At 49.6% G+C, this 12,934-nt stretch overlaps 3 protein-coding genes across 3 annotated transcripts; 1 reads left to right on the top strand and 2 right to left on the bottom strand.

The window, feature by feature from the left end:
- Positions 1-600: 600 nt before the first annotated feature.
- On the bottom strand, positions 601-5,280 carry LTR84_011279 (uncharacterized protein; the record flags this gene model as incomplete). Its single annotated transcript, XM_064854812.1, has 1 exon — positions 601-5,280. The coding sequence occupies one exon, from the start codon at positions 5,278-5,280 to the stop codon at positions 601-603; it is 4,680 nt and encodes a 1,559-aa protein (XP_064700071.1).
- A 707-nt stretch (positions 5,281-5,987) lies between these two features.
- On the top strand, positions 5,988-6,651 carry LTR84_011278 (uncharacterized protein; the record flags this gene model as incomplete). The annotated part of the gene is made up of 2 exons (XM_064854811.1): positions 5,988-6,114; positions 6,176-6,651. 2 exons carry the CDS (start codon positions 5,988-5,990, stop codon positions 6,649-6,651), a joined length of 603 nt encoding a protein of 200 aa, XP_064700070.1.
- An 85-nt stretch (positions 6,652-6,736) lies between these two features.
- On the bottom strand, positions 6,737-8,113 carry LTR84_011277 (uncharacterized protein; the record flags this gene model as incomplete). The annotated part of the gene is made up of 1 exon (XM_064854810.1): positions 6,737-8,113. The coding sequence occupies one exon, from the start codon at positions 8,111-8,113 to the stop codon at positions 6,737-6,739; it is 1,377 nt and encodes a 458-aa protein (XP_064700069.1).
- Between the last annotated feature and the right edge of the window lie 4,821 nt (positions 8,114-12,934).

Raw genomic sequence — 12,934 nt, 5'->3', positions numbered from 1 at the left:
GCCATAAAAGCATGGGGTGGTCAAGAAAGTCGCTTTGAAGCAGGAGCAGGCGTACCAGGCGGCGCCTTCTATATAGCATTAGTAACGGATCGCAATTAGTAGCTAATGCCAAATGTGTATTGTACTGTATCATGTTGAGTTCAATGCAATCTATCTGCTGTCGACCGGCCGGCCTGCGATGGACGGACGCTCCCAGTACAATGTCCTGCAAGCTGCGATGGTTGCCTCTGGTCATGCATGCTCAGAGTCCACCTAGACTTCGTATGTGAAGTGGAGCTCAGGCTATGTCAGAACAGAATAGAATTGGCCTCATTCCTGGTGCCCATCGCAGCTTGGAGGGAGGGTGAGGTTCTAGCAATTCGCTCTGGTGAATCGTCGTCGCTGAGCTGGGTTTGGAGCAAGCAAAGCCCAATCCACACTCAGGACACTCCTATTGTGTGATTCTCTTGCACACCACAATATAATCGAGTCTCTCTGTGAGCCCCCTTGTCCTGCCGGCGCAACGGAGTATGTCAACGAATCAATTCTTCTGAAGACCTCACATGCTCTGCTGGTGTCATCTAAACCGAGCGCACCAGCATGGTGTCAAATCAACCCCGTTCATAGCTCCTGTAGCAGGCTTCCAGTTGTGTTGGGCCCATTCTCAGTGATCTCAACAGAGCCTGCTTGCTGCTTGCCTACACCTTTCTTCTGCTGCTTTTGGACGCAGTCGCATTTGTATTTCTCCCTAAATTCCTCCGTCGTCAAATTAACCAGGACTTTCAATGCGGAGTTGCTCGCCCGAGTTCTAGCATACCTAATGCTGCTGCCTTTACTGATTGGTTCGATGATTTTCCCATGCACGACCCAACCAACATGCATTTCGATGCCTGCAACTGCCTCATCTCCAGCCTCATCAGTATCAAGTCTATCACGGGTGGAAGGTGTGGTTAGCTTGGTGATCACCTCCGGAGAACTTTTCTGACATCTGAATTGCTCTTTGAGCAAGCGGAACAGAAATGTGGTTGGATGTCGATTAGCAAAGCTGTCGTACGCCCGAATATCTCTGAAAAACTCCACCACATGGTTGTTGAAGAACTTCTCGATTTCGCAGAAGTCAAATCCGGAGTCGACAAGCACAGCTCCAAGGTAACTCTCCACTAAATCTGCCAGAGCTTTTGGTGGCGATCGGGGCGTCTTAGTCCAAAAGTCCGGCTTCACTCCGTCGACCTTGGACGCCTCATCGAACCATGTAGCGTAGGCCGCAATTTCGGAAAACAGGGACGGGGTTGCGGCTGAGATGAGTTTGTTGAATCCTAACGTGACTGCGAGTGCAGCCAAGAACTTGTTCGATACCATTGCCATCTTGTGCTCCGTGAGCCATTGAGGTCCTCGAGTTTCATTATTGGAGAATAACCACCATATACAAACCCAATCAAGGCAAGCATCTCCGAGAAACTCGAGGCGTTGCAAGTCAGGCACAGTAGAGTGTTGGTCGGAAGAATGTGTGAATGCCGAGCGCAACAAACGTGGATGTCTGAAACGATAGCCTGTGATAGTAAAGATTTTCTCCGCCAGATCATGTGCAACTGGATCTTTTGCTACCAGACTCCATCCAGGAGCCTGGTACATGGGAGCGACTTCCTTCCAAGTGGTTAGGTCATGATTTTCATCTTCCACTAGTTTGGTGATAGCCTGTATTCCAAGGTCGAACTTTTCAGCAGTCGGCAAATGTTGTGTGGTCATGATTGCAGCTCCAATCACTGCTTCGCAGACATCTGCAATTGTCTTTTTCCCCAGCGCATGGCTGCGTTGTTTGTTTGTCAAGTTGATGACACGGCCTTTGATCTGCTTCAAAAAGTCTGGATACCAAGTGTCTCGCCACTTTTCAGAAGAGCTAGCTCGGATATACTGGAAGAGTTCGTATTCAGGCTTTGAGGCTACTGAGAATAGTCGGCTGTTCGATAACATTTCCATACGCTTGCAATGCATGCCTTCTTCGTTGCAGGTCGTACGGTTGTATATAGTGATTGTTGTCATCATTTTGAGCAGAGAATCACCAATGAATTCCAGACGCTCATAGTTTGAGCTCACTCTTCGGTGAGCATCGATACTGTCATCCAAATCAACGACGTCATCGTCAGGCGCATCTCTATCTCCATCGGCTTCTCCTTTGGTGTCTTGCGTGAAAGCTTGAAGGCCAAGGTCAAGTGGTATCTGAGTCAGCTTGAGTTTGAGCAAAGCTTCGCTAACAATGAGGAAATTTTCCAGCTTGTGAAGGACTGCAGGCCAGAGCTGGAGAGTGCGGGCATTCTCTGCAGAGATTCTACCAATTTCTAATGGCTGTGGTGCGATGTAGCACAAGGCCATTCGAGTTTGGTCTTCTGATACCTTCTCCAACCAGTTTCGACCAGACACAACCAGAGTGGCTTCAAGCACAGGCTGTTCAGAATCGTACCTCTCGGCGAATGATTTTATTTCTCCATTCTTTCGGCGCCATGTGCTATCGGTAAACTCAATAATACTGTCCTTGTGCCTCTTTTTGACAAATGCCGGAATTGGCAGGGCTGGATCCCAGATGGAAACACCTCGGACAACCCTTTTGGTAAAGTAGTGGAAAGAACCATTACCCGGGTCAACCAGATATTTATTCATCCAGTTATCACCTTGGAGTGCGTGATTAGGATGCATCCAACGCTCTCTTGCCAATTGGTGCCCCTTTCTGAGCTCTTCGGCGTCAACCAAAGAATCAAAAGTTGCTTCCTTCGATTTACTCGCCGCCCGCGGATGGTTCGAGTTGCGTGAAGCAGGGGCTAACCAATAGCTCATCATACGGGGATCTGGTTCGTAAACCTTCCGGAAAATATCTTCAAATACTGCATTCAGCGTAAACTTTGTCAAGCTTTCGACCTCTGCAGCAGAAATAGCAATCGGCTGAGTGAGACTCTCAAAGCCCACACGATACTCGACATTGTCCTGTAAGAAGACTGGAAATTCTGGTATGACTGGTAGTATTGCTCTTGTGAACAGTATAAAGCCACTGCTTTCGAGGCGATCGGTGGGTAGATATACATCCACAAATGTTGCAAACACCTCCATTGGTACCGTCGAAGTGGTTCCAGTCTGAAGCCAGAAGTCAGGTTTCAGTTTCTTCTTGTAGTCGTCCTTCTGCTCAGAGACGGCAATTCGTGCGTTCAAGTTATCTGGCTTCACTTTTTGGAAAATGCTGTCCAGATTTTCATCCAAAAGTTGCTCATGACGCAACCATACACAGCATTTCCATGCAGCAGAACACCTGGCGAGGACCTTGCTGGCCTGGGGCTCACCAACAGCTCCTCGGACGCGCATCGCCATGTCGTTGTCTGTGCTGGGAAGGATCACTTTGTAGGTAAATCTCTTGTCCATGACGTCGATATCGATCATTTCCACATACACTTCCGCTGAAGTCGCACCTATCCTCCTCAAGGACTCTGCATATCGCTTGAGTAGTTCCAGTGAATTGCCGAGATTGGCAACCATGCCTGAAGATGTTATAAAGCCTTTGTTTCTCTTCTCCGCTCTGGCGAGCTGCTGCTTTAAATGGGTTCCAATGCCTAATTTTCGATCGGGGGAAAGATGCTGGCAATACTTTCTGATGTACTTCTCGTCCTCGATTGTTTTTCTGACATGGTCCATCCGATTAGAGTTATTCTCCTCGACCATATGAGCGTAGATTGAATCTGTCGCCCGCGCACGGCCTCGCGATTGCATGTATTGGATTGTCGTTTGGTATAAGTCAAAACGGACGACAAGGTTGCACTGAGGGATATCAATGCCTTCTTCGACCACCTCCGTAGCAAACACTATATTGATTTGCCCATCGCGAAACTTGGCCATGATTCTTTGTTGATCTCTCAATGATCTTGCATTATCGGTACCAGTCAGGAATCCAGGTCGCATATTTTCAACCTCCAGTAATTGAAAACATGCACATAGCGTGGTTACGGATAGCTTCTGCTGAACAAAAACAATTGTCTTGGTGGCGGGAGCGATTGAATATTGATACTTTAGTTTCTCGTAGAGCACACGAACCTTGGGCGAAAGGTCGAACTCACTCGCAACATTTGGTTTCTTAAAGTTGTGATGCCTGACGAGAGAAACTGCGCTTTGAACCGAGCGCAGCAGTCTGGCTTTCTCCTCCGTTCCCGAATGGATGTAGAGCTTGGTCCGCTCCAGGTACATGATGGCTTTGAAATCTTGGTGTGACTCATGAGCCGAGGTGAAAACTTGTTTCCATACCCTATCCGCTGCCCAGTGTCCAAGATCTCGTTTTGCGTAAACCGAGAAAACAAAATACTGCTTGAAATCGTCGACGAAGCCACAACGTTCTCGCAGGGAACGGCACAGGTCTGTTTCTGAAGATTCTCCAGGTCCCGTTTCGCCCTGGAATTGGATGGCAGGGTACACCCAGACGTCGTCCTTGGCCCGGGGGGCATATTTGGTCATGGACAAATTGTCAGTGGTTACTATGTGACTTTGCAGCATGTACTCGAGGTTTTGGAAGGCTTTGCCAACGTCGCCTTTTCCGTCCACAGGAGACGCAGTCATGCCAAAAATGTGTGGTTTGCGACCTCTTGCCGTCATGTAATGTCCTTCGATGATCCTTGCATATGGGTGGCCCCCTTTGCAATGATGAGCCTCATCGAAGATGAGAAGAGATATTTGGTCCATGTCATAGTATGCATGGTCGAGACAATTTCGAAGGACTTCTGGTGTGCAGACAACCACATGGTTCTCGCGAAAGATTTTCGCCCACGGTGCTCCTTTCCATAGATCCTCACCAGAATCGCCATAGAGAGATATGACAGGGTTCGGAAGGTTGTTGGTGAGAAAGTGAGCTTGTTGTTGAGCTAGATGAACAGAGTTGGCCAAGAAGAAAACAATCCGATGTGCTTCTCCTTCGACATGATTCATGAGCTCCAATTCGAGAAAGTGCTTGATCAACAAAGCAGCAATGAGAGTTTTGCCGCTCCCCGTGTCAAGGACCGCAATTATGTTTTTCTCCTTCGCTCGATCAAAGAGTTCCTGTTGATAATCACGGACTTTGCCCATGAGACTTTCCTGTGGTACAACGCCACTGGACTGAGATGGAAGCTGATCATTTTGCAGTTGTTGGATGACTTGAGTTTGGACATAGTCACTAAATGCCGAAGAGTTCTGTGTTTCCTTTGGGTGGTTCGAGTGTGTAGATATGACCGACTCCGCATCACTGGTCTCATCCGAGCTCTCAAAATCGATCAGTGGGGCTACATCTACGTCCATCTTGATGAGATAATCTTGTGAACCAGATTCCTGAGTGAAGCGAGACGAACACCGTCAGGGCAAGGGGTCTTGACTGCGTTGTCAAAGCTGGAAAGGATCCCGGCTTGAATATGAGTCCAAGACAGCAAATCAATACGGGACTTCCATAACCGCCATTCCAAGCGATAGACAAAAGAAAGAGGCTATGACTTGTGATTGAGATTGAGAATGAGTAGGAAGAAGGGAGTACTTGAGAAAGCAAACAAGAGAATGTAGGTTGGTTACACAAGATTTATAACCTGGGCCAAGAGCGCATGTGAAGAAACAGTTCACCTAGGGTACCTACCTCACTTGACTCATCGTGCTTTCGATTCACTTTCTCTCAATTGTAATTCATAGTTTGGTCAGAAGAGGGTGAAAGTTGGGCACATGGAGGACAATGAGGGAAGGAGGAGTGAAGGAGACGGTGATTGCTTATCTGCACGTGAAAAGTCTAGATACCTTGGCCAGAGCCTTGTGGCCTAGATCCCAGGGCAAGCCTTTAACTAAAACATTAACGAGCCCTAGCCCCTGGGCACCCCTGTCAACGGAACATTATGTCATTCTCGTTCACTGCAGGTACCTAGGTAGTCAAATGGTATTTTGGTCATCTCTGCACTCCTGCGCTGCGACACACAACTCCTCCCACCAGCCGTTCGTTGTGTTACAGAACACTTCTCACCACAAAAATGATACCTATACTTGCGGCAATCGCCACTTGCCTTTCCTTGGCCATTGCCCACGGCTCACACTCGCAAGAAGCCCTTGCAGACCCAGCCGAAGATTGGGCTCTCTATCATCTACAGGAAGAACACCGTAAGCAAAGGCAGTGCCCTATCAAACCAGCCATACATTTACTGACGCTTTCGGTTTCCAGATATATCCAATTTCGACGCTCCCTCATTTTTCTCCCTCCATGACTTCAACAACGATGGAGCATGGACCCCAGATGAAGTCCGTCGCATCTACGGCCTGGACGATGAATCTCTCCAAACTACGCCCGCCGAAACCAAAGACCGCGTCGTTCTCGACGTGTTCAAGATATTTGACCCTACTGGCACCGGCCTGATCACACGCGCAGCCTGGGTCGACGCGAGTCGTGCCGGCAAAAAGCTACCAGACTCCAAACTGGGGCCCGGCCACCACGGAGATGACGAATATGAATACGAGATCCACCATTTCGAGAAATTCCACGACGAGAATACACAGATCGAAGATCTGATCCACCCCGAGGATATTGAGCATTTCAGAAAACACGAGATGAGAGAGGATCAGGAAGCCCGGGTCGAGATGGAGCAGCAGCAGAGAATCGTGGAGAGGAATATCCCCCCAATGTTCAGAAAGCCACAATGACGATGAAGAGCTTCGACTGACGATTGGAATGTTGTACGAATACTGCAAAGAGATGGGATGGATATAGAGCCATGTAGAAACAGTTTTAATGGTACGGCTTGATCTGGATATCGAAGACACAATGCATAACCCCTGGTGCATAGGTTTTCACTTCATGAACACCAACACATGATATGCGGTTCTTGGACCCCCTATCCGATAATTTAGTAAGCGTCTCAATCTCATGGACAACCTTGACTTTCCATGCATCAATCTGAATAATATCCACGTTCTCATGGACGTGCAACCAGCTCCCTTTGGCGCGCGCATCAGTCTTCAGGCTCAGGACGGTGGCGTGCTCCCAAGTTCCGCGTGAGCTTGGAAGAAGCCCCATGTTCGCATGTCGAACATTCAAGCCGCGGTGGGAAGGACTCCGGGCTTTCAACTCCTCATGAAGGGCCAACATGAGCGGAACTGACCACTTGTTGTCACCTAGAAATGCGACACATCTGATCTCTGCGCCTCCGCCTATCGTGGTACTCTCGACCCAGATTTCAGCCAGTTCACGAACTGTCATTCCCTGCAGCCGCCCTTCATTGTCGACCAGAACGACCAAACACCTCCATCCATTCGCCTCACATCCCCTCCTGAGACCCTCAATACTCCAAGGATTGATGTCCCAGCCCCAGACGGTCCGAACGTCACGTTGCAGGTAGCAAAATGCAAAGTATCCGATGCCTACATAGAAATCAACCACATCAACACAGTTGACGTCCTCTCCAAGCTCGCTTTGCGCAAGACCTTGAAAAGACGACCTCGATTGTCCCAGACCAGCATCAACGCCCAGTATTCTCGCCTTCTCCGAGACATTCCCACGACTGAACATGGTGTAGATCGGCGCCCAGCACTGCGTGATACCTCTATGCTGCGAGGCCGAGACCCAAAACGCTCGCTCAAAGTCCTCTGTCGCCGGCTTCGAACCACTCTCAGTGGTCTTGGCTGCACCCCAGTCGCCAAAGATGGGAAGCAGGTGGGAAGGGCTGCGTAACACATTCTCTGTCTTCACCGTGCCTCCGCAACTCGCTTCAGCCTGTGCTTGTGCATCGCCGATCTCATCCGCTGCAATCGGAGCGTTGATAGCAACCCGGCTGATTCCCATACCTTCAAACCCACCCTCGACGACATGTCTCAACAACACCGCCTTTTCTTCTTCAGACAAAGCCTCGTAGAATACCTGCCATGGTGGAGAATGCGTCCTGAAGTTATACGGCAACAGCAATAGTGGGGGATAGATGGTAAACCGCTTCGGGAGATCAGCGATCCTCAATGTCGGCTGTTCGTCCTCCTGAGGCGATACATGATCCTGTACAGTGACTCTCTTGGCCGCGAGGAATAGCAGAATCCCTTTCTTCAAAGGATTGGCCTGTTGCTTTGGTCTGCGGTGCCTTGGTCTTGCTTCAGGCATCTCGCTGGAGGAAGCCATTCTTAGTCTTTCGAACGAGTCCTCAAGGCTGTCAGGGCATTTCATCAGCAATCCAGATCGCTAGTTCATATGCCAGCTTCTTGCGGGAATGCATTTGTTGTATTATTGGTCTCTCGAATCTGGGTTGTGTACTAGGTACTTCATTGCGAACTCGAATTTGGGGACCCAATTCATAGGCTCCGAGCCTTGTGTGGTGAGTGACGTCATTACAAGGCTTGGGTGTATCAAAGAAGAGTGGGCGAGACATTCAAACTTCATTCAGCTGCTTGATGCAGCCTCTATGGATGGACTACTATAAGTTTCACGATGCCATGGATCAAGGCTAACGGCTTGGTCCCACTATACGCAAATCAAAGACTTTACGGCTCACTCAAACACGACTGCGAATTAAGGGGAATGCGAATAGATTGCTATTTTCAAGTTCGAGTCCAGAGGTGTATAAATGGCCAGATGATGTTCACAGCTTCACGAGACCCCGGGTTGCGAAGAGATCTTCCAACGCATGTCACTTGGTACCAAGGTTGCTTCGGTCTTGACGATGGATTCAGAAAAACTTGAAGGCTTCCCCAAGATGGTAAGTATTCCAGCTTTGTAACCTTGGATTGTTCTCAGAAGTATGGAATTGCTTTCTGGGCACCCACCTGCTTCTGTAGTAAAAATTGGCGTTTCCTGTTCTCCTTTTTACTAGTCCTCTAGACACATTGCGACAGGATGCTCCATTTCCAAACCACATCCAGCCATGGCCACATCAGTAGGTGTATGACAGGTGCTTCTCCTTCTCTTTCCATGATTTCAGTTATATCCGCCTCGACCCCTGAAATCCAACCAAGCTTCCTTATGATGACGAGGTCTTTCTGAAGCGAATTCGTCTATGCTCATCTTTGCCGCCGGACCACATCCTGCTCTTCCACACCACTCAGCAAGTTCGATCTCGGGGTACAGGGAAGGACCAGTGTCTGCACTTGAGAATTCACAACTCATGGTCTCTTCAGGTTTCAGACAACAAGGGATGCGCCGTGATCCCGACCGCTTGTGGAAACGACCTCGACGCGCTGAAGCATCGAGAGCGAGGCGGAGCGTCCAGAAGCCACTTTGGAAGAAGGCTACATGAGAAGAACATGGCAGCACACGGAGATCGATGGACACCAGCCATCTTTATACTCTTGGAGTCAACCCGCTGCTGAGACACATGTTACATTTTCGTGTGAATGAGGCGATCCACAGTGACTTTTGGTGTTGAAGTTGGGTAAGAGGAGAAGTCAAATATAAATGGTCAACCATGAGGATTGAGCATCACATTTGAGGCCGCTCAAGGGCCGTGCATGCGGATAGTCTCATGATCTGCACAAATGGCTCACAACTTTAAGCATTACCTCCGCTCCGCCCCTCCCACTATCAAACGTTAACAGTTGAGCAGTAAGCGGTACTTTCCGCGCGTTCATGAGGGATGAATTCCCCAGTATTATGGCTTCAACTGGGAAGGCCCAGTCTTGTCCTGGACTTTGAAACGAACGGCCATGTTGACTTTATTGTGCCTCACCCTGGTGATCTGGTTTGCCGATTGGAGGCCACGGCAATCGCGTGATAAACAGTGCATTTAAGCGCAAACCATGCTGGCAGACTATCAGGGAAGTGATAACGCCACCATTGATATGTCTCATATCGCAAGAAATAAAGAACTGAACATGAGATTCCAGACTGACGACGCGACGAACACGAAAGAGTTACAGTAGCAGGCTGATGACTCTCAAACATCAATTGCCAAGTGCGGGGATGCCACAGTAGAGAATGGTGAGCATGGATAGCTTCCATCTTCGTGGAGAAGACATTGCTTGCCGCTGGTGTACCTGGGTAGACGGGCGATTTCACCGACTAACTCGCCAGCTAGAAACGGCACCACCTGGAAGCGGTAGACATGAAATTTGTGAGAGGCTGTGCAGCCTTATCACCACATGATATCCTGCATGCGGATTAAGTCTGTGACTTGAGGCCTCTCTGGCAGAAATCTTGAATCGTTATACCAACAAACCTCCCCTATCAAACGGAGGGTTCACACTCACATAGAAGGCAATGGCGGGCACCTGAGAGATGTCGTTCTCTGTGATCAGGACACATGAGGCAAGTGATGAGCGAGCGCAGAGGGAGACAGAGACATCCTTTCTCGGCAATCGATTTGAAGGCCGGCTAGAAGGGAGTATTCGCCCTTGGAAAGGAGAAGGGGGAGCAGGTACATGTGACAGGTTCAACTTTCACAACGACCCATCAACACCAGAACCTGGCTCGAACAATGGAGAACCTATCCATAGCACATACGGATAGCTATCCTTGACCAGAGAAGCACTCACCTCTGAGATGCCTGTTGAGCTGAACCACAGGCAAATTGGCCGTTCATCCAACTGTCCAGTGCAGTGGCCGGCCGAGCTTCGAGCGCGAAGGGAACATACTTCGTTAATGGCGAATAGCCACCAGATATGAAGGCTGGTAAAAGGCACACGTCAGATCTACTTCCCCGGCCACTCGCATTCCCCCGCAGCCATCCCCGTCGTGCATTGCATTGCATAAACTCCGTATATCTCAGATCAAAATGAGGTCCAAACACGACATCAAATCTGCGTGACAGCACGTCAGAATCGATCCGCCCGCTGCGAGCCCGGGACGGTGACGTGCAATCAAAGCTGCCAGGGCGACTGTTTAGCGCCGCGGTCAGACGAGATTGCTTATCATAGTATTGACATTGATTGATTGAGATGATTGAATTGATGGATCTGGGGTGAGTGACAGGTGTTGGACGTCAGAAAGCGTCAGAGGCGGAAAGACTGGAGCCGCACTTTTGCTTTGGGGCCAAGGGGCGGCTCCGTGTATGTGCGTGTGCGAACTTCGGATCGACGACGCGTTCGGATAACACGAACACGAAAACGAAATGAACATGATGCAAGGCTTCACTTCACCTTGCATGTCCGTGCTGTGGTCCAACTGTTTACAAAGTTACTCGGTATAACGGGTGCACATGTCACATTCTACAGGGTTGGCTAGCTAGTGAACCCGTTTCCTCGTTGAGCACGCTTTCCGACGACCGTCACATCTGACATGGCCATTGCCACAAAGAAAGGAACTACGGAGGGATGTACCTACTCGTAGCCAGACTTTGATTGTTTGCATGTGCAAAAAAACCGAAAGTTTTGCGACCCGCTGTTTCCTGCTTTGAGAGGCAAGGTTTGGACGGTGAAATTGTCACTACGTCAGATATTGTTGGCGGATTCAGAGACAGGGAGGTATTGAACTGCGGATTCACCGAAGTCGACTGAAGTGGTATCACCAATTGCCACCACCTTGAACTTGAAGGATGAGGCTCGGAGATTCACTGGCATGCAAATCGAAGGAGTCGAATTTCAGATACCTACCTAAGCGAGCTTAACGAGGGCGAAATCCTTCTGTGGCAGTGCGCGTGTGGCAGAGCGGGTATTGGCCGTGGCGTAAGATTCATCACATGATCAATCGCACATGTCTTCCCCAAAAGGTTCGGGGTAATCCGAGTCCGGACTCTCTTGGAAGTGGGAAGGGGTCGAGGTCTGCTCGGCCTGCCCCGTTGCTTTGCCGAAGGTGCATCGTCTCTTGCCATGTGGTCCGCAATCCACCATGCCGCACTGCTCCCGCAGCGGTTTGTGGGAAGGGACTAGGGGGAGGCAGGGCAGCCCTAGACTTGCTCCTCTAGAGGCTGGAGCACCTAGAGCACCTAGAACCTGCACCTAGAACATGCACCCGGAACACACCCCAACTTGAATGAAAAAGCAACCAAAAGGTGTCCACTGCAGTTGCCACCCCACACAAATGTCGTGCTCCCTACAATCTCGGCATCCCACAACACCGAGAATGCTACGGATACATTCTGTGGTCGTTCAGGTTGCATCCTAAAGCAAGTAATAATATCCCACGTCTTAGTCGATGGAGACAATCTGGCTCGCAAAAAAAAAGGAGGCCATTTGCTATCTACTGTAGCCTGTAGGTCCATGTATTGGAATGTGAGCACGTTTGCAACCCTCATTGAAAAAAATGAGTCCAGACCGTGGGGGGAAGGAATTGCGGTGAACCGGTAACATTTCGCATTACCGCACGAGGTGACTCTCAAAGCGTGGGCCGAGTTTGGGCTGCCCACGTCTCAATTAACCGCAGATGACAATAACCATTTAGCCAGATTGCAACCTTCGCGGGTGTTCCGCGAAGAATGCCTCAGATGAAAGGAGAGTTTTGCTATTCGTTGCTCGCGGTTATTTCCTGTGACTCGTAATCGAAACATGTTCAGGCAGAGGCAGGTCGGGACGATGTCACAATAACAACAAAACACGAAATTGAAGGATGGATAAAAAGCAAGGTTTTCTGGATGCTTTCCGCACTGTCCGTGCAATACTCGTACACCCCCAGTCGGTCCTGAGTTCGTGAAATGTGGAAGTGTTTCCCGATCAGGGCCTGCAAAGCATGGTAGCAAAAGCCGATGACGCAATCTACCTTCTGAGAGCTCGTATACGGTACCATCATCCAGAGGCAGCTTGCACTGCTGGGTATCTAGAATCTACATTTACCGACAGGTTCAATCGTTGACGACGGGATAAAGCAATCAATGTCGATGCTTCTGCAGTGCCGGTCGCTGTGCCGACGGAGTATCGCGACTCCTGGAGAGTTTGAGGCTCGTGAAATCATGATGTTTTTGAGTCCTCGTCGCGGGCGCGATTGAACTCAGCTGTACTGTTCGGCCAATGACCAGAACATGTGATTCACACATTGCCAACAACACCTGCAGTGTGTTGTTGCCAAGCACGAGGTGTG

This window comes from Exophiala bonariae (assembly GCF_035927105.1).
Source record: "Exophiala bonariae strain CCFEE 5792 chromosome Unknown scaffold_51, whole genome shotgun sequence".
In the NCBI taxonomy this organism is placed as follows: Eukaryota; Fungi; Ascomycota; class Eurotiomycetes; order Chaetothyriales; family Herpotrichiellaceae; genus Exophiala; species Exophiala bonariae.
The sequence above is the reverse complement of the archived record's forward strand: the minus strand, read 5'-3'. Positions and strand labels throughout refer to the sequence as shown.